General features: G+C 38.7%; 1 protein-coding gene across 1 annotated transcript in view; it reads left to right on the top strand.

The window, feature by feature from the left end:
• The window catches only part of topbp1 (DNA topoisomerase II binding protein 1), a 31,321-nt gene that overhangs the window by 3,152 nt on the left and 8,627 nt on the right, over nt 1-19,542 (top strand). Inside the window, exons 5-23 of the mRNA XM_079806188.1 lie at nt 602-783; nt 2,256-2,449; nt 2,536-2,730; nt 3,834-3,994; nt 4,168-4,331; nt 5,749-5,990; nt 6,071-6,366; nt 6,454-6,626; nt 8,394-8,605; nt 8,818-9,140; nt 9,495-9,680; nt 9,761-9,876; nt 10,011-10,134; nt 13,198-13,362; nt 13,452-13,548; nt 13,654-13,849; nt 14,057-14,286; nt 15,742-15,881; nt 15,961-16,063. Coding sequence (XP_079662314.1) covers nt 602-783; nt 2,256-2,449; nt 2,536-2,730; nt 3,834-3,994; nt 4,168-4,331; nt 5,749-5,990; nt 6,071-6,366; nt 6,454-6,626; nt 8,394-8,605; nt 8,818-9,140; nt 9,495-9,680; nt 9,761-9,876; nt 10,011-10,134; nt 13,198-13,362; nt 13,452-13,548; nt 13,654-13,849; nt 14,057-14,286; nt 15,742-15,881; nt 15,961-16,063 — 3,499 coding nt within the window. The remainder of the gene's footprint in view (nt 1-601; nt 784-2,255; nt 2,450-2,535; nt 2,731-3,833; nt 3,995-4,167; nt 4,332-5,748; nt 5,991-6,070; nt 6,367-6,453; nt 6,627-8,393; nt 8,606-8,817; nt 9,141-9,494; nt 9,681-9,760; nt 9,877-10,010; nt 10,135-13,197; nt 13,363-13,451; nt 13,549-13,653; nt 13,850-14,056; nt 14,287-15,741; nt 15,882-15,960; nt 16,064-19,542) is intronic.

Here is a 19,542-nt window from a genome sequence, read left to right as displayed (position 1 = left end):
AAGAATGTGTTTTACCACCCCTTTAATATGATATTCTAATATCGATCTAGCTTGCAGTGTGCAACAAGTGTCTCATAGTAGCCGCGGAGCGAACTCACAGAGTAACGTTATAAAATAATTTTCAACACACTCAAATGTATCTAATATGATCAACAGCGCTGCGTTACCCCACACACGCTTGACTAGAAGAAGCAGATGTGGCGACTGTGGCATAATAAAAGTTTCGCTGCTGTCACCATGTTTCACGCTCGTCTCTCATTAGCAATCGTTTCAGCAAGCTCGTTCAGCTCCCACAACACACGGTCCTGCTCCGCTTCATACTAGAGTAACGTTAATAATCTCATCCATGAACATAATTTCTGCCTGAGTCCCATCCCGATTCTTTTCCACCGTCTGTAAGGGAGACAACTCCCAAAATTCTGCGCTCAATCTCGGCGTCATCAAGCTACGCCTTTGTTTTGAATAGGTGAAAGCACCTCTACCGGCGAAAACTACATAGTGTGCCTTTAATTATAAACTGGGATTGAAATGGCGTTACACTTATATGTGCAATTCTGCATGACAAATAAGCATCTGTTTGTTTGTTTTTTTTTTCTCGTAGAGTGAAGTGATGGATCTTGTCCAGCTGATGGGTGGACGAGTTTACCGTGATCTCAACGTGTCTGTTACTCACCTGGTGGCAGGTGAAGTGGGGAGTAAGAAATACCTGGTGGCCGCAAGCCTTGGGAAGCCCATTCTATTGCCCAGCTGGGTGAAAGCATGCTGGGAAAAGTCTCAGGATAGGTAACTCATTGACTTCTACATGGTCAGTTTAGTTATTTAGCCCTTAAGTGTACTTCATAGAGCAGCCCTTAATGAGTACTTCGTGGACAAATTTGGGCATGAATGTCTCCGGTGTGATCCCATTTTTTTTTTAATCTATCTTTGATAAAATAAAAACGATCAATTTATGCATTTTTTTTTTGTATTTTTGAATTTATTTACCTCTAAAGTACCATATTTTTCATGTAAAAAATGATTATTTGTATGTTATATTTAATATGTTTTTTACTTTAGTAAAAATATTAAAGGGATAGTTAAAAAAACAAGTCTTAAACAAGTTTGTTTGGAGTTTGAGTCTGAAAGGGTTAGTTCACCCAAAAATGAAAATTATCCCATAATTTACTCACCCTCAAGCCATCCTAGGTGTATATGACATTCTTCTTTTTCAGACGAATACAATCTGCGTTATATTATAAAATGTTCTGGCTAATCCAAGCTTTATAATGGCAGCCTGAAATTTGAACCCCAAAAAAGTGCATCCATCCATTATCAAAGTAATCCATACAGCTCCAGGGGGTTTTATAAAGGCCTTCTGAAGCAAATCGATGGGTTTGTGTAAGAAAAATATCTATATTTAAAACTTTATAAAGTAAAATATCTAGCTTCCAGCGGACCGCCTTCCATATTCAACTTACGGAAAAAGTTTTTTTACACTTTGATCTGACTTTGAAGTTTGTGTGTTTTGCACAGTGGCTGAATGACACATAAAAAAAAAAAAAAGATTTGTTTGTGGATGTGTGTGTGAGTGTTTAACACATTGAGAATGTTGTATAGGCTCACCCCTTCATTTATGAAAATGTATGATCTGCATTGTGTTGGATTTTTTTATCAGTGTATTGCAATGGTCATCCATGCACATCATTCTTTTTTTTAATTCACATGCCCTTATCTTTAATCTAAATATTTCCTCTCCTCGCAAAATTTTCACATGAGATTGTGCACAATAAGCAAATGCCAGTGATCCAATCAATTCTCAATGTTCAAAATCAAGTACCTCCTTTAAAAAAAAAAAAAGAAATCTTGTTTGATAAAGCATTTCAATTGGATATCTCACAATACGGAAGAAAAGACAATCCCAATGTCCAAGTTGCAATAGTCTTCTCTTACCTAATGTAAAGTATAGCTGAGTGAAAATGCTTCTCAAACAGGAAAAAAATGTTGGACAGGACTTGATTTTATCCATCTGGAATTGATTTGATTTGTTCATCTGGATTGTTGTCGTTTTCTATTGCTGCGATTATCATGTGAGGTTGTTTTGAACTTGCGCCGAAAATCGGAGAGGAGGAGATATTCATGGGAGTTATTTTGATTAACGGGCAAGTGAATTTTGATGAAAATAATGATGGACATGGATAAATCATTTATAACAAATACATTTTTGATTTCACAGTAACTTTAAGGTCTCTGTCTAAAAACAAATCTTTTCCCCCCAGTGTTTTCCATCACTCTGAGCTGAATACAGAGGACTATCTGTGTCCAGTTCTGAAAGGCTGTACAGTGTGTGTGACGGGACTTTCTACTGTGGAGCGTAAAGAGGTTCAGAGGTTGTGTGGTCAGAATGGAGGAAACTACACAGGGCAGCTCAAGATGAATGAGTGCACTCACCTCATTGTCAGTGAACCCACAGGTGACCCCATAATCTCTGACCCCACCACACTTTTTGGAATACAGTCTTAGCATGTACTTCACCTCAATTTTTGTGTTGCATTTCAGGTCAGAAATATGAGTTTGCCCGTAAATGGAACGTATACTGTGTGTCCCTGCACTGGCTGTTTGACAGCATCGAGAAGGGCTTCTGTCAGGATGAGAGCAGGTATGCCGTGGAACGTGGACAGAAGAGGAGAACCGAGGAGAAGCCGGGCAGACCCAACACCTCCACTCCTACAGGAGCCGGCAGGACAAAAGAGGGTGAGCGGAATTAATTCTTAGAAAATAATTAAAACTTAGATTCAGCAAGGATGCATTTAATTGATCAAAAGTGACATTAAAGGAACAATATGTAAGATTTTTGGATTCAAATATCCAAAAACCACTAGAACAATGTTATGTATTTTGTTGACTTGTGTACTTGCATTATCCCAAATGTTTCCAAGAATGTTTAAATCCAGAGAAATAAGCAATTTTAACCAGGACACAGACCAGTGTCTGTGCGTCACCTATCAATGACATCATATCCGTGTTACCCTACATTTAAATTTTTTGTAGAAACCATGGAAACACCAAAGACGCTTTAATATATTATGTGTTTTATTAGACAGATGAACAACTGTTTGGATACATTCATAGACAGAAAACAAATCATTGTTATATAGCTCAACACAGTTAGTTGTTATTCGTCTTCTTGATTTACAGCGAGTACCATGTTTTACCATGCCTAATATCGATCTAGCTTACTGCAGCGTAGTGTAGTGTTGTAGTCAAGACCACCTAATCCGAAACCAAGTCGAGACCAAGACCAGTGTGCAACCTCTAGCGGTGAAAAATTACATAGTGTGGCTTTAATTATATTTTAAAAGATTTCTATTTTAAATAAATGCTGTTCTTTTGAACTTTCTATTCATCAAAGAATCCTGAAAAAGGTATCACGGTTTCCACAAAAATATTTAAAGCAGCACAACTGTTTTCAACATTGATAATAATTTCTTGAGCAGCATATTGGAATGATTTCTGAAGGATCATGTGACACTGAAGACTGGAGTAATAATGGTAAAAATTCAGCTTTGACATCACAGGAATAAATTACATCTTAAAATATATTTTAAATGGAAAACTATTTTGTGAAATTGTAATTATATTTCACAATATTACTATTTTTGATCAAATAAATGCAGCCTTTTTGAGCATAAGAGACTTCTTTCAAACCATTAAAAAATTTTACGGACCCTTAACTTTTTAAGCTAGTGTGTAAATTGACAAAACAAAAGATGGTTATAATTTTTATTTATTTCATAAAACATAAAAATATCATTAATTTTGATTCATTGAATTCACTTTGTCATTTGTTTGTGTAGAAGGTCCCTCACTTCTGGGATTGAGTCATATATCCAATATCAGCATGAATGTAAATGAAACAGCGCTCACCACAGGAATCAGCCACATGGAGATTCCTGATCCTGTCGACTCATTTGACATCACTGTCTGTCGAGTTGATGACCTGTTGGATGGCTGTAAGGTTAGTTTTACTCAAATATGAGTGCATCACGTATGTTTCCTGCATATTTATAAGTCACACATTTGGGACATTGTTAGATTAAAAATCTAAATGAAGTCATGTTGCATTTGTGTGGATTTAAATGTTGAGTCTGAAACAAAAAACCTGTTCTCTACCCTCTTTTCTTCCTGTAGTTGTACCTGTGTGGCCTTTCAGGAAAGAAACTGGAGAAACTGAGGCGGATGGTGAACTCTGCTGGAGGTCTGCGCTTCAACCAGCCCAGTCAGGAGCTCACACACATAGTGATGGGAGAACCAGACCAGGGGGTCAAAGTCTTCCTTGACAAAGCCCCTCACAGGTTAGGCAAATGGGCATTATTTTGTTTTAATTGCTTTATAGGTTTTTATAGGCCCACCAAACAAAGTTTAGGATCCAGGTTGCAATAAAGGACCTGGGGAGTATTCCAGAAAGCAAGGTTAACTTACCGTCACATGTACCTTGAACTTTCGATTGATTAACCCAAACCTTAATTACTCGGTATGCTGGTTCCAAAAACGCGTCTGTGAGTAAGTTCAGACAACGCAGCGTATGTTCCCGGTTAGCACACAAGACATTCTCTACACAGTAATGAATCGATGATTCACAATGGAAACAGACGCTAAGAAAAAGCGGCCATTCTACTTCTTTCTTCCTTCTTTTGGTTAATGGCGATTTACACAACCTACTTAGTGCACATCGCCACCATTCACTGAGATTTAGGATTACATTGTTTGTTTGATGCTAATTAATTGAATGCAGATCCATGTGTGAGATGACAATAAAATAAATAATAAATATAATTGAATTGAATTAACATTTTAATATTATCTTGTTATAATAGTCCTTTTAGAATTAATATATAATATTTTATATTATATAATTGTAACTATATAACACATTTAGTTATATTAATATAACTGTATAAATTATATAACATACATCATTACGCAAACTAACCCAGATAGTGAGTTGCTATGGCTCACTATCTATACCCAGAAAGTTACCTCCATCTTTGGAACCGAAAGTTGTGGTTATCCGCTTACTCTTAAACATACCCAGGTATGTCACATAACCTGCTTTCTGGAATAACCCCCTGATATACTTCAAGCTAAATAGAATAAATAACTGATGTGATGTCATTAAAAAAAAAAAATCTGGTCTAAGTCTGAAAGGGTTAGTTCACCCAAAAATGAAAATTATTTCATTAATTACTCACCCTCATGTTGTTCTAAACCCATAAGACCTTTGTTCATCTTTGGAACACAAATTAAGATATTTTTGATGAAATTTGATGGCTTTCTGTCCCTCCATTGGGAGCAACGCAATTTACACATTCATGATCCAAAACGATAGGAAAGACATAATTTATGAAAATATTGACACACACAACGCATGCGTGTTGTGTTGACTCAAGACCGGAAGTTGTTCCGTGAACGTGCTTTGGATAATATTATTTTGTAAATATAGAGGTAAATTATGTTTTTTTACGAAAGCAAAGCACTCACGTTGCTTCATAAAAATGTCCGCTAAGAGTGTATCTCTGAAAAGCTCTCAAACCTTAACTTCTTTTTGCACCAATGTGAAACAGAACTTCGCCATGAGTATATCAGGGCCTTTGTAAGTACTTTGTAAGAAGAACTAGTTGAATATGCAAGGTTCATGGTACATGTTCCTAAGTTGCCAACCTTAGCCAGAATAAGGAGCAATATAAGTGATTAAAATGTGGTTCTCCTTAGACCCCATATAGTGACCGTGCAGTGGCTGCTGGACAGTTTCTCCCATGGTACTTTGCTTCCAGAGGATGGCTACTTCCATCCATCCTTCCTGCCCCCTGCTGTTGATTTGCCTGCTGCTCAGAAAACTGCTCCCCGTGCCTCCAGACTCTCTGTAGCTCCCCCTCCTGCCCCTAGTCCAGCCCGTCAAGCCAGAGCAGAAGAAGACCTGCTCTCGCAGTACATGGACAATGAACAGACTGTGGGTGAGTTGATAAATGTTTCATTCCCCTTCTGTGTACTCTTATCTGTCTTCCTCATTCTTCCCTGACTGTCTTTTCTGTAGTGGAGCTGCCTCAGGCCACTAGCAGTAGGCAGAGCGTTTTGCTTCCAGATCCTCCCGCTGTAAGGAAGGACTCAACCTTGGTTGAAACCTCAGAGGGTGGCCTGTTTTCAAGGAAGCGCTTCATCTTGGTTGGTTTTGGAGCTGAGGCTGAAGCCCAGCTCTCAGAGCTAGTTATGGAAAACGCTGGGAAGATTTTGGTCGGCCGCTCCAGAGCAGTAGCGCATTATGCCATCGTGCCACTGCTTGGCTGTGACGTGGAAGCCACAGTAGATGAGGTCGTAACAGATACCTGGCTGGTAAGAAAAAAACCCCACAGTGTTTATGCACAGACGAGATCTTTTGTAATTTTTGTCATTCACTACTACTGACCTGTTTGTGTTTAGGCCATGTGTGTGGAGCAGCAGTGTGTGTTGCCGTTAGCCTCTCATCCTCTATTCACTCCAGTGACAGTGAGAGAGGGCTTCTCTCCTCTCAAAGACTGTGTGCTGTCCGTCAGTCAGTTTACTGGAGCCGAGAGAGAGTCTCTTATTCAGCTCGCCAAACACCTGGGAGCAAGGTGAGACCTTCTGTTCACCTTCTTGGCAGTTTCAAGTTCTTAACATAACTTCACAAGTCTGAAGTAAACACAACCACCTTCCTTGTGAGATGGATATTGTCATTAATTCAGTCAAGGTTTCATTATACTAATTAAAACTGATAAAGTTTTGAATTATTTTAATTATCAGTCTACACTGGGATGTAGAACTGAACTATAAAAAAAAATGGCTAAGTGCGATTATCAAATTGTAAAAGCTGTATTTTATGCTGCCTTCATGTGCATTATCGTAAATACGAGTTTCCTAGGAGAAAAAATGCACATGAACGCTATTAACTTTAAACATAGAACTTAAACTACTGCTGTGACAGGTATGATTTATTACTTTTTTCCCCAAAACAGCTAGATCGTATTGTCTTGTCATTAATGTAGTGTATATTTACATATACGTCGAGTAATCATTTGAAGCGTATTGTATGTTTTATACACACCGAAAACAGCCTGCATTCCACCGAAATTATACAGAATCGTCAGAAAGTGGACTATCTGGATAGCATCGCAAATGTTTATGGTTGTCAGTGCATGTGACACTACATATAATATTGGTTTTAATAAGATTTTCCAATAAATAGGCAAGAATAAACCTGGTGTCCTCCACGATTTGTGCTCATTCCGACAATAAAGCACTTAAATGCAACAAGCTCGTAATCCAGACTTCTGAAGTGGGAAGTAGGACATTTCTAATGGCACGTGAAGGCAGCATTAATTAAAAAAATGTGTAGCACAATTTAAGAGAAAATTACGGCATTGTGTTCCTTTACAGGTGAGCAGCTCATCACCCATTGTTTTCAGTGTCACAGAGCTCCTCTGTTTGCTGTAAATGCTGCTCCAAAGGAACTCCATCAGTGCTCTGAGTTTGGGTTGCTTATAAACGTGCATTTAACAACGCAGTGTGTGTCACCCATTTCACTACATTTGGACTGAGCAGTGTTTATAAACTTGCTGCCGAATATAAAAAGATTTAAAGGAATAGTTCACCCAAAAATGAAAATTCTGTCACTATTTACTTTTGACTTCCATAGTATGTTTTTCCTCCATATTATGGAAATCAGTTGGGCCCATCAATTGTTTGGTTGCCCATATTTTTCAAAATAACTTATTTTTTGTTCCGCAGAAGAAAGAAATTCATAGAGGTTTGGAACAACTTGAGGGTGACTAAATTATGACAGCATTTTAATCTTTGTGTGAACTGTCCCTTTAAGTGTTCCAGGCAGGTTTCCACCAAAATAAAAACTTGATGGTTTAATGTTTGAAACATTTAAATGTTTAAATTTGTAATGTAAAATAAAAGTTATCAAAAGTTGTAACTTTTTTTGTATTTGTTAACATTAGTTAATGCACTGTGAAGTAACATGAACATATAATGAACAGCTTAATTTTTTTTATTAACTAATGTTAACAAGGATTAACAAATACAGTAACAATTGTATTGTTCATGGTTCATTCATGTTAGTTGATACATTAACTAATAAAACCTTATTGTAAAGCGTTGGCCATTTCTTAAAATCTTTTTTTTTTTTTTGTACAGTGAAAATAGTATTATTACAAAAGTAATATTTCTTATTTTGTTCAATGTGTTACTATGTTTGGCCAAATTGTGCGGCACTACAAAAAAGCACAGCAAATGTTTCAGATTCAGAATTATAACCAGAATTGCTGTATTCCTTACAATTCTCAGATCTAATCTTCTATTTTCTTATTTCTTTCCCCCTACACGTCTATCTGCAGTGTTCAGGATTACTTTGTGCGGACTGCTAATCAAAGGAAGGGAATGCTGGCCAGCACTCATCTGGTACTCCAGACACCTGAGGGCACCAAGTACCAGGCAGCCCAGAAATGGGGTCTGCCTGCAGTCACGATCCGCTGGGTTTTAGAGTCTGCCAGAACAGGGAAGCGTGCCGATGAGGGACGATACCTGGTTGACCTGCCACCTTCTCCAGGTTAGTCAGAAGTAGAATTATAATGGATGATCCCAAATGTTTTATTAGCAATTATATGGTCGTTACTGTTTTTGTGAGCTCTCTTTAATAAACATTTTGTGATTTAATTTCCTTTTTTTGTTTCTGCACATGAGATTAAGAAATGTCATACACCATCATTAAATGGTCATTCGGACATTATATTATTACTCTCTCTTTGTGATTTCCCATAGAGAGAAGTGAAGACAGTTTTGTTGGAGCATCTCAGAAAGACCCGCCGCCCCTGCGCCTCCTGCAACGCTCCCCAGAGCTACCCCTTCTGGGCCCACAAAATAGTGCTGCCATCACCCCTCTGGACACGACTCGCTTTCAGAGCCGCACTGTCCGTTCAGCAGTCAGAAAGTTGAGACAGGGAGAGGAGGAGCAGGTGGAGGTGGCAACCCCAGGACAAGAGGAAGCCAAAGGAGCCCTGCAAAAAGACTCCTCCCTCCAACTAGACACTCCTTCTCGGTTCCTGAGCAGAGACCGACTCTTCGGACCCTCATTTAACACTAAGGTCAGCTGGAAATGGGAAGGGATAACTCTTTTTTTCAAGCTCAGAAAACATATTTATCTATGTTTAGGGTTAAAATGTTGTTAATAAACAGATATGAAAAGGCCACACACTCATCATTCAATTGTCAACATCATTCCATTTACAAATCAGTGTCTGTTCAGTATTCAGAAACTTGGTTGGAAACTGTTGCTCATTCCAGATGCAAAGGGGTTAATCATAAGAGAGCTCATTTTATATATACAAGATACAATGGAAAACCATCCTGCTTAATTCTAAGGGTCAGAGAGGAGTGGATGATTAAGATAAAACTAAATCATAAGTGTTTTGTAATATGTTGGTACATCTGTGTTGCAGGATGTGTTTGACCATTTACAGACTCCTGGTAATAACCCTCAGCAAGGTCAACGGGCGGAGACTCCTCTGTCAGAGGTCATCGAGAGGAATCTTAAAGCTGCAGTTGCCAACAGCAACCGCAGTCATGTCACAAACCTCGCAGCCATGACTGCCAGTCCGCAACTGGGAAAAGAGCCTGAACCTGAGGTATACACACACTCACTCACATATGCACACACAACGTTTATTTGAATACAGATTTTTACAGGTATGTGTGTGTCTTGCAGGTGGAGCAAAAGGCTGCAGCTCCTCTCAGGGATGTGGTGGTGTGTGTGAGCAAGAAATTAAGCAAGAAACAGAGTGAACTCAATGCAGTGGCCGCCTCTCTCGGGGCAGACTTCAGGTATTTAACAAATCTAAATATCTAACTCACAGAATCAAACTACAATGCATGCATCTAAACACAGTGCCAGCTGAGATGTTGGTGAGACATATTTTAGGGTGAAGGTGCAAAGTCTAATGTCATGTCTGTTTTAGGTGGTCGTGTGATGACTCTGTCACTCATTACATCTACCAGGGTAAAGTTGGAGACAACAGTAAAGAATACAGAGCTGTCAAAGAGAGAGGACTTCATATAGTGTCACAACACTGGCTACAGGCTGTACGTAAAATGCAGATACTTCTAAATGCATATTGCGCAAAACAAAGTGTCTATAAATAAATTGGGGATACACCAATATCAAAATTCTGGCCAACACATTATATTGTACAGTATGAAAAATGTAGTTTCATTTTGAAATCTGCTAAAGAGTACATTTAAGTGTTATTAAATTATGGCAAAGGTTATCAAAATGTGAAAATTGGGGAAATGAGCATCAACACTTATGAAACGATAAATTAAAAATAGTAGATTGCCAATATGTTATTGATGTATTGTACATCCCCAATGTAAATATAAATGATACATTAGTATCAGAAGTTGCAGGAGCGCTTGGAGTACATCAAAAATCAGACCCTCATGTCGTTCCAAACGATAAGTTTGGATTTAGTTCATCTTCGGAACACAAATTAAAATATTTTTGATGAAATCCGAGAGCTCTCTGGACCATCCATAGGCAGCTATTTAATTAACACTTTCAAGGCCCAGAAAGGTAGTAAAGACATCATTAAAATAGTCCATGTGACTCCAGTGGTTGAACCTTAATTTTATTAAGTGACAAGAATACTTTTTGTGTGCGCAAAAACAAACAAATGTTGAACTTTATTCAACATTTTCGTTCTAGCCTGTGTCAGACTCTTATGCTGTTTACATACAGGGAGTGCAGAATTATTAGGCACGTTGATTTTCTGATCATATTTTTTTTCCAGGCACATTTTACCAATTCCAAACAACAGTAATCCTAATAACTACTATTGATTTAGTATTTAATAATGTATAAGTGATATATAATTGTTCATGAAGGCTGGAAATGAAAATCACCTTATATTCAGGTGTGCAGAATTATTAGGCATGTTTTCTTTTACAGATAAATTGAGCCAAAAAAGAGATTTAACTCAGACTGAAAAGTCAAACAGTATTAAATGCCCATGAAAAGGATGCAATACTAATGCAATACTAGACATTGCAGTTAAGGCGTGACCTTTGGACAGTGAAATGCTCGTTGGGTCAGCAAGGTCAGACAAAAACAGGTGGCGGAGAAAAGACACCTGTTAACTGCAAAAGAATTAAGAATTAAGGTGAAGAATTAAGGGTGAAACCATCAGGAACCCTTTAGTCTCCAGCGCCACCATTTTCCAGTGCTGCAACCTACCTGGAGTCTCCAGAAGTGCAAGGTGTCAGGATCTCAGAGACTTCAGTTAGGTAAAGAATCCTAAAAAATGACCCCCACTAAATAAGAATCATAAGCTGAAGTGTTGTAAAATACATGAAGCCTGCTTTTTTATAGGCTTTATAGGTTTTATAGGTTGAGAATGACTCTTGAAGGACCAGCACCACATCCTCTAGTACCACTGTTTGAAGAATTCATCTTCCAGAATCTGGCAGTACGTTTTGGGAGTTCATTTTAGTCCATCCTGAAGTCCGTTTTGCAGAGATGGACTAAAAATGAACTCCCAAAACGTACTGCCAGATTCTGGAAGATGAATTCTTCAAACAGTGGTACTAGAGGATGTGGTGCTGGTCCTTCAAGAGTCACTCTCAACCTATCTGTCCATAAAGCCTATAAAAAAAACCTTCTTCAAATATTTTACAACACTTCAGCTTGTGATTCTTATCTAGTGGGGGTCATTTTTTAGGATTCTTTACCTAACTGAAGTCTCTGAGATCCTGACACCTTGCACTTCTGGAGACTCCAGGTAGGTTGCAGCTTTGGAAAATGGTGGCGCTGGAGACTAAAGGGTTCCTGATGGTTTCACCCTTAATTCTTCACCTTAATTGTTAATTCTTTTGCAGTTAACAGGTGTCTTTTCTTCACCACCTGTTTTTGTCAGATCCTGCTGACCCAACGAGCATTTCACTGTCCAATGGTCATGCCTTAACTGCAATGTCTAGTATTGCATTAGTATTGCATCCTTCTCATGGGCATTTAATACTTTTTGACTTTTCAGTCTGAGTTAAATCTCTTTTTTGGCTCAATTTATCTGTAAAAGAAAACATGCCTAATAATTCTGCACACCTGAATATAAGGTGATTTTCATTTCCAGCCTTCATGAACAATTATATATCACTTATACATTATTAAATACTAAATCAATAGTAGTTATTAGGATTACTGTGGTTTGGAATTGGTCAAATGTGCCTGGAAAAAAAATATGATCAGAAAATCAACGTGCCTAATAATTCTGCACTCCCTGTATGTAAACAGTGCACTGACTCATGGGGACTCGTGTCACCGTGGGGACCTAAATTGAGGTCCCCATGAGGAAACAAGCTTATAAATCAAATTTTTTTTTGTAAAATATAAAAATGCAGAACGTTTTCTGTGATGGGTAGGTTTAGGGGTAGGAACTGTCAACTGTCACGTGAATGTGAAAGCAATTTGGACTCGGGTGTGCACTTGTTCAGAAAGTAAAACAAATACTTTCCTAATACAAATAATAAAGTTCTCAAGTAATCAGTCAAGAAACAAATGACAATTGAAAAATAAATGCAACATAAAGATAAAGACAGTACTTTAAGTACAGCTTTTCCCCCTGTTGTTTGTTTAACATTAACAGAACAGACGGCAGCGGGTCTATTAGGTTGCTTTCACTTTAAGACCTACAGTAATGCATAGATTCAATACTGACACTGTTTGTTCGCATAATATATAACCGCCAAGACAGACTTTTTTATATCATTGTGTGTGTTTGACCACTCAAGCGAATAAGCCTAGAAAGAGAACACTTTTGCTGTATACAGTGCTTTTAATAACTCTTTTTAGGACTATCATTTAGTCATTCATCCTTAATCGCTTCGGTCGTTGGCACTTATTTGTATCCTTGTGAAAATAATGCATTACAACTTTAAATTAGGGATAATTCAATTAGATAATTATTATTTATTAATTTTTGTGATCATTTTGTGGTGAAAGGGCGAATTGTCAAATTATGCAGGATTGCAAACAAATCGACATTTATGTTAATTTTGCATTTTCGATGGAAACTTGAAAAACTACTGTAAGGGACTGTAAAGCATTGTGAAAGTTGGAGAATTCGTTGAATTCGTTGTCCATTCCATTTTCAGTGTGCAGATGAGCAGAAACATGTGTCCGAGTCACTCTACCCTTTCACATTCAACCCCAAAATGAGCCTCACCATGAGTCAGGTGGCAGATTGTACTCAGAGGTCACCTCCCCCTGCCACCCCCCGCACCAGACTCAGGGTGCTCACAGAGAATGAGGAGACCAGGGTGAGGGATTAATAACTGCATTATTCATACTCTTCAATCCCACCATATTATTGAGCTTTTTTTTTCTTTGTTAACTTTTTTTTTTAAAGCTTGACCCTGATGACAACATAACAGACATCTCAACCCCTCAGCAAGTCAGTTTAGGAGAACCTGAGAAAGATCAGACCCTCAGTACTGAGAGAAAAAGTGAGTTCTCTTTAAAGATGTGATCTCTCAGTTTGTCTCTGACTGTTCTGAAGTCACAATTCAGAGCTCATTTTCTCTCCTCCTTTTTTCTTATCTCTCCCTTAGATCTTACAGAAGCACTGGAGATGAGGGAAAATCTTCAAAGGCAGCTACAGGAGATCATGTCTGCCACTAAACTGACCAGCGGTCGTCGAGGCTCCGCACGGTTGGCCAGAACAGGCTCAGGGGGGCTGGACTCACCCCACACCCCAGACAGTCTGGGGCGAATGGGTAGACGGAGCCGCAATTTAGAGGCCCTACGGTATACAAACAAGACTACCCAGAGTACTCACTCTGATCCCATCAGTGTGTCAAAGCTTGTAGCATCTGAAATCTTGTTCATTATGGAACACAGGACGAGTGTTTTTGGTGCATCCTGTTCACCAGAAGGCTGTTGTATCATGTCTCACTTTTTGCTTTGTGAAGTAGCATTTTTAGGATTGCATGTTAAGAGATTGTGTTTTGTCAGGATGTCACGTCAAGTGGCTGTGGACCTGAACACTGAGCCGTCTCAGAGTGAGCAGATTGTGTGGGATGACCCCACAGCACGAGAGGAGAGAGCTAAACTGGCCGATAACCTGCAGTGGCCTGGAAGCCCCTCCCAACACTCCGAACCCCTCGCCCTCGTTCCGCTGCCTCTGTCTGACCACACAACCAATGGCAGGGACTCCATGACTGACTCCGAACTTGTGGAAATGGGTATGCCAAGTTTTGCATTTTAAAGAGTTCCAGTTTTTTTAATATTTTTGAAAGATGTCTCTTATGCTTACCAAGGCTGAATTTATTTGATCAAAAATCCAGTAAAAACCGTAATATTTTGAAATATTAAAATTTAAAACAACTGTCTATTTTAGTATATTTTAAAATGTAAATTATTCCTGTGATGGCAAAGCTTAATTTTTAGCGGCCATTACTCTAGTCCAGTGGTTCTCAAACTTTTTATACCAAGTACCACCTCCGAAAATATTTGGCTCTCCAAGTACCAACATAATGACCAACATTAAAATACAGTAGCGTAGTAGGCCTAACTATTCAGCTACAGCTCTGCACAGCTCAAAAACGAGAAAGTTTATTCCTAATAAGAATATTTTTTGTTGTCAGCCACTTTAACATACACAGTAAATACACGGTTTGTACATTAACACTCTGCAGGTTAATAAAATAATTAAATAATGATTCAATTTAAACGTGTTGTAAAGTTAAATTAAAACTGTACTGTAAACTTTACTCAAATAAAGATTAAATTAAAATGTATGCGTTTTAAAAGTCCTGTTCTCCGTGATCCCATTTTTCAAACTTTAGTTAGTGTGTAATGTTGCTGTTAGAGCATAAATAATACCTGTAAAATTATAAAGCTCAAAGTTCAATGCCAAGCGAGATATTTTATTTAACAGAAGTTCCCTTTCAAAGCCTGCAGCGAACGGCCGGTTTGGACTACATCCCTGTACATCCTGCTTTAATGACGTCAGTAGAACAGTTTGTTGACTAACCTCCGCCCACAAGAATACGCAAAAAAGGGGGCGTGGTCTTGTTGCTCTCCCACGTGGAGAAGAGGAAGTGTTGCGTTCGGTTGAGTTTGTAGTGTGTTTGTCGCCATGTCGTCGAGACGCTGTTATTTTCATCCCGGAGTCAAATCACCTTTCTTTGGCCAGGGACGCTGTAGTTTGAGTGTATGCATCTCACAATCAAAGCTTCAAAAAAACAGGAAAAACGGGACCTTTAACATTAATTTAGTTATTCCTCTGCGTACCACTAGAGGCAGCCTGAGTACCACTAGTGGTACTCGTACCACACTTTGAGAACCACTGCTCTAGTCTTCAGTGTCACCTGATCCTTCAGAAATTATAATATGCTGATTTGGTGCTCAAGAAACATTTCTTATTATTACCAGTGAAAACAGTTGTGCTCCTTAATATTTTGTGGAAATTATGATGCATTCTTTCCAAGATTCTCTGATGAATGGAAAGTTATAAGAGCAGTATTTATTTGAAATTGAATTATTTTGTCACATTTTATCAATTTAATGTGTCCTTGCTGAAAAGTAGTATTTAAAAAAAAAACTTACTGACCTCAAACTTTTGAACGGTAGAGTGTGAAAAAGTGAAAGTACAGTACTAATGTTCTGAATGATTCAACTCTTCTGACCCTTTCTAGCCGCATTTGAAGTCATTGATGCGCAACTGAGGCCAAAGGTGACCCCTCCTCGAGCCGACACGCTACAGAACCCTGAAACACCTAAAGCTCCTAGTATTGCTTTCCCCATTTCTAAAACACCAGCCATTCCCCTTCCACAGGTACACATACACCTATCCATGGACAGCAGTTCTAACTCCTTTTGTTCAAATCTGATCTAACTGGATTTGTTCTAAACAGATTGAAGATGAAGAGGAGGTGAAGAAGGATCCTCCACGATTCCTGCTGTCTTCATTGAATCCACAGGAACGCATCGACTACAGCCATCTCATAGAGGAGCTAGGTTAGTACACAATACAACTCAGTGTTTCCTGTTTCTTCCACTGGGTGACATTTGTATATTGTCTGTCAGTGTACCTCACTGCATTGGATTTAATTTAGGGATGTGTAAACAGCCATTTTAAATCTGCATGTCAGCCTGCTTGGTCTCAGGGTGCTTTCACACTGGAAGTTTAATTAGAAATGGGGCTTGGATCACATGACAAATTGGTAATGTGTAAGCTGTCATTCATACCCGGGAGCACACCGGAGTACCAAACCCGAGACTACTTGCATGAGGTGGTCTAAGTTTGGTTGTACTGCAACTGTGCTGCTATTTGCATGAATGTGAAAGCTATTTGGACTCTGGTGCGCACTTGTTCAGGAAGTAAAGTAACCTGCGCATGCCTTTTAGCCAATGACGAAATCATTAGTTCAACAAAACACATGTAAGGGATGACAGTAGTTATGATGACAGCGAGCCTGAGTATGCAGTGTCATTGCGCATAGTGAGTACAAATGAATAGCTTGCAATCCGCTGTCTCTTCAAGAGTCCGTTTGCAAGCAGCAGAAAGCCGCCTTCATGCGCCGCACATACAGTAAACCCCACTGTTGTTCACTCTGCAGCACATAATGGCTGCCAATTAATAAAAAAAACACTACATATTGACCTGTGTCCTGTTTTCTATCATGCGCTGTGCATGTTAGTGATGATGTAAAATGCACTAGGGTTGAGTGCGAATGTGAAACTGGACCAGTGCTGTGGGGAGTGCTGCAAATGTGCCCAGTGTGAAAGCCCCATTAAGTCAAGTCACCTTTATTTGTATGGCGCTTTAGGCCCTGTTTACACCTGATAGTAAGATGCATTTTGGTTGATCGGCTGCTGTTTTAATCCGTCTCTTTTGTCCACTTTCAACCACTTCTGTCCTGATTTCTTTGAGGGGATTGTCTATGGGTGGATAAATGTATGGACTTTATTTTCCAGCTCTTTCAATTTAATTGACAAAATAAGCTCACGCAATTTACATATTGATGCGTCCAGAGACGACGGAAAAACACGGAGAGCTTTTGTTTCTACTCTGACAGCCGTAAGACCACGCTGAACACTGTAGTGTGTGTTAGAAATCAGGAATGTTGAGAGAACATTGTGCTTGGTATGTTTTTCTTCTTCAAACCAAACTTCAGCCGACAATGTTTAAATCCTGTCTCTGCACTTCAGTAGGCAGAGATTTGGTTGGTGTTTTGCAGCTGTTTGAACGCATTCGACCACATGAGCGTTTACACTACGAAAGCAGTCAAATCGAATGCATTTTTGACTACCTCTTGCAGTGGCCAAAAGTAGACATGCTCAAAATGTTTTACACCCTGTTTACACCTGTTTTTAACGTCAAACACTTGTGATCCAATAGTGTGATGCATCTTAAAATCCAGGTGTAAACAGGTCCTTATACAATACATATTGTTTCAAAGCAGTTTCCACAAAATATTAAGCAGAACAACTGTTTTCAACATTGATAAGAAACTATACGTCTTGAACACATTAGATCAGCGTATTAGACTGATTTCTGAAGGATCATTTGACACTGAAGACTGGAGTAATGATGCTGAAAATTCAGCTTTGCCATTACATTACATTATTTTAAATTATAATATTATTTCACAATATGACTATTTTACTATATTATAAATGCTGCCTTGGTGCGAGTTAGGGCTGGGCCGATAAACGATATCATATCGAATCGCGATAAAATTCATGTCGATAACGATGATGAGCTCTAGACATTTTTACTCAATATAGATTACCCAATTGCGCAACAGAAATGAATGCGACAACAGCCAGTCAGCTTTTAACATGCACAATCAAAGTAGCGAGTGGAAATTAGTGGAAGCGGTGACGAACGTTATTTTAAAAGTGAAACTAACCTTGCGTTATCATCCAAAGACAGCAAATTTGTTGATAAAAGGTAGCACGAATTGTTTACGAATTTATCCGCTCGGGTCAAAGTCCCAATGGCAGCGTGCTCACTCAGCGCGAGCTCACTAGAAGAGATCCGTTTACTCTGGTCATGCGAACTCTAAAGCGCGTTGTGAGATCCAGAAGCGCGTGCATTCAACGAAAAACACAAATGTCTCTGTGATTTAAACCAGTTTATTGCCAGATGTAACAGCGCTGACAAACAGGAGAAACACTGTGCGCAATGATACAGTCAGAAGGCTTTTCGATCTTATCCATAATTTACCTGAATTTACTGTTGTGACACTAACTGCACCGCATGATAATCATATAGAATTGTATTATATTATTAATGTAGACATATATTAAATGTATTAAAGGAGTAGTGGAATATTATTACAGTATTTTTTTTGTGATTGAGCTATAGAATTTGTGCATTTATACTAAATGTTTTTAGGCTAGGTATACTGTTTTTCATTCAAATACCATAGAAACCATATTACCAAGGCATTGAAGAGCTATATGTAGGGCTGTAACGATTTGACCAAAAATAAAAACCTCGATTAATTGAACATTTTACCTCGATTACGATTAATGAACGATTATTTTGCTTGGTTTTTTTTTTGCCCTCGTAAGGTTTTTGAGTAAATTCCTGATAAGGTTTGTACTGTAAATATTTTCTACTATTAAAGGTGGATTTTTTTTTTTCTAATGAAAAAGTGCATTTCTTTGTGATTTTAAAACACTTGAAGGAAACAGTTCTCTTTCAGCAGTTATTGTCTATGGGGCATATTTCTGCTTGTTGTACATCAGATACAGATAAATTAACATAGTAGAACTACATTACATTCATTTGAATGCATTAATGAGAGAGTGATTGTGTGTGTGAATTAAGGCCAATTTATACTTCTGCGTCGAGTGCACGCAGAGGGTACGGCGTACCCTACGCATAGACGCGTTGGATACGCCGTACCCTACGCCGTAGCCTGACGCGCACCTCTCCAAAAATGTAACAACGCGTCAATTCTACGCGGACCACAAGCGCTGTGATTGGTCTGCCAGAACCCTTCCCTCAGGTCAATAAATAAATAAAAAATCTGCGATAGGAGTGTGTGTGTGTGTGTGTGTGTGTCCAGAAATTGGATGATAGTTCCTTCCGTCTGCTATAACACACTATTTTGCAGTCCAGCGATTCTTTATGGTAGTAAATAAATACATAGATCCGCTGAGTATAGTTTATTTATTTTCTCATTAAAACCAAAGATGTTAATCAGTAATTGTATATCAAGAACAGGGACACATTAGGGTATATTTCGTGAATGAAGTCTCCGCAACAACAATCGCTTGCTGAGCCACCGCTGCTGAAAACAGCGGCCACGAGCTCCGCATGGTTTCACAAATGCATTCCAGCGCCAGATCGCCTTATTTAACTTTACTAATCAACTAGAGATGCTTAATTTGTATTAGATACAACAACTCAAGCTGCAAGAAAAGCCGCTCTCTCACTGCTGCTGATATTCCGACATGAATGTACAGATTCTACACATCAA

Source organism: Gobio gobio (genome assembly GCF_949357685.1).
Source record: "Gobio gobio genome assembly, chromosome: 23".
Lineage (NCBI taxonomy): Eukaryota > Metazoa > Chordata > Actinopteri > Cypriniformes > Gobionidae > Gobio > Gobio gobio.
Note: the sequence above shows the minus strand (reverse complement) of the source record. Positions and strands in the feature narration are given on the sequence as shown.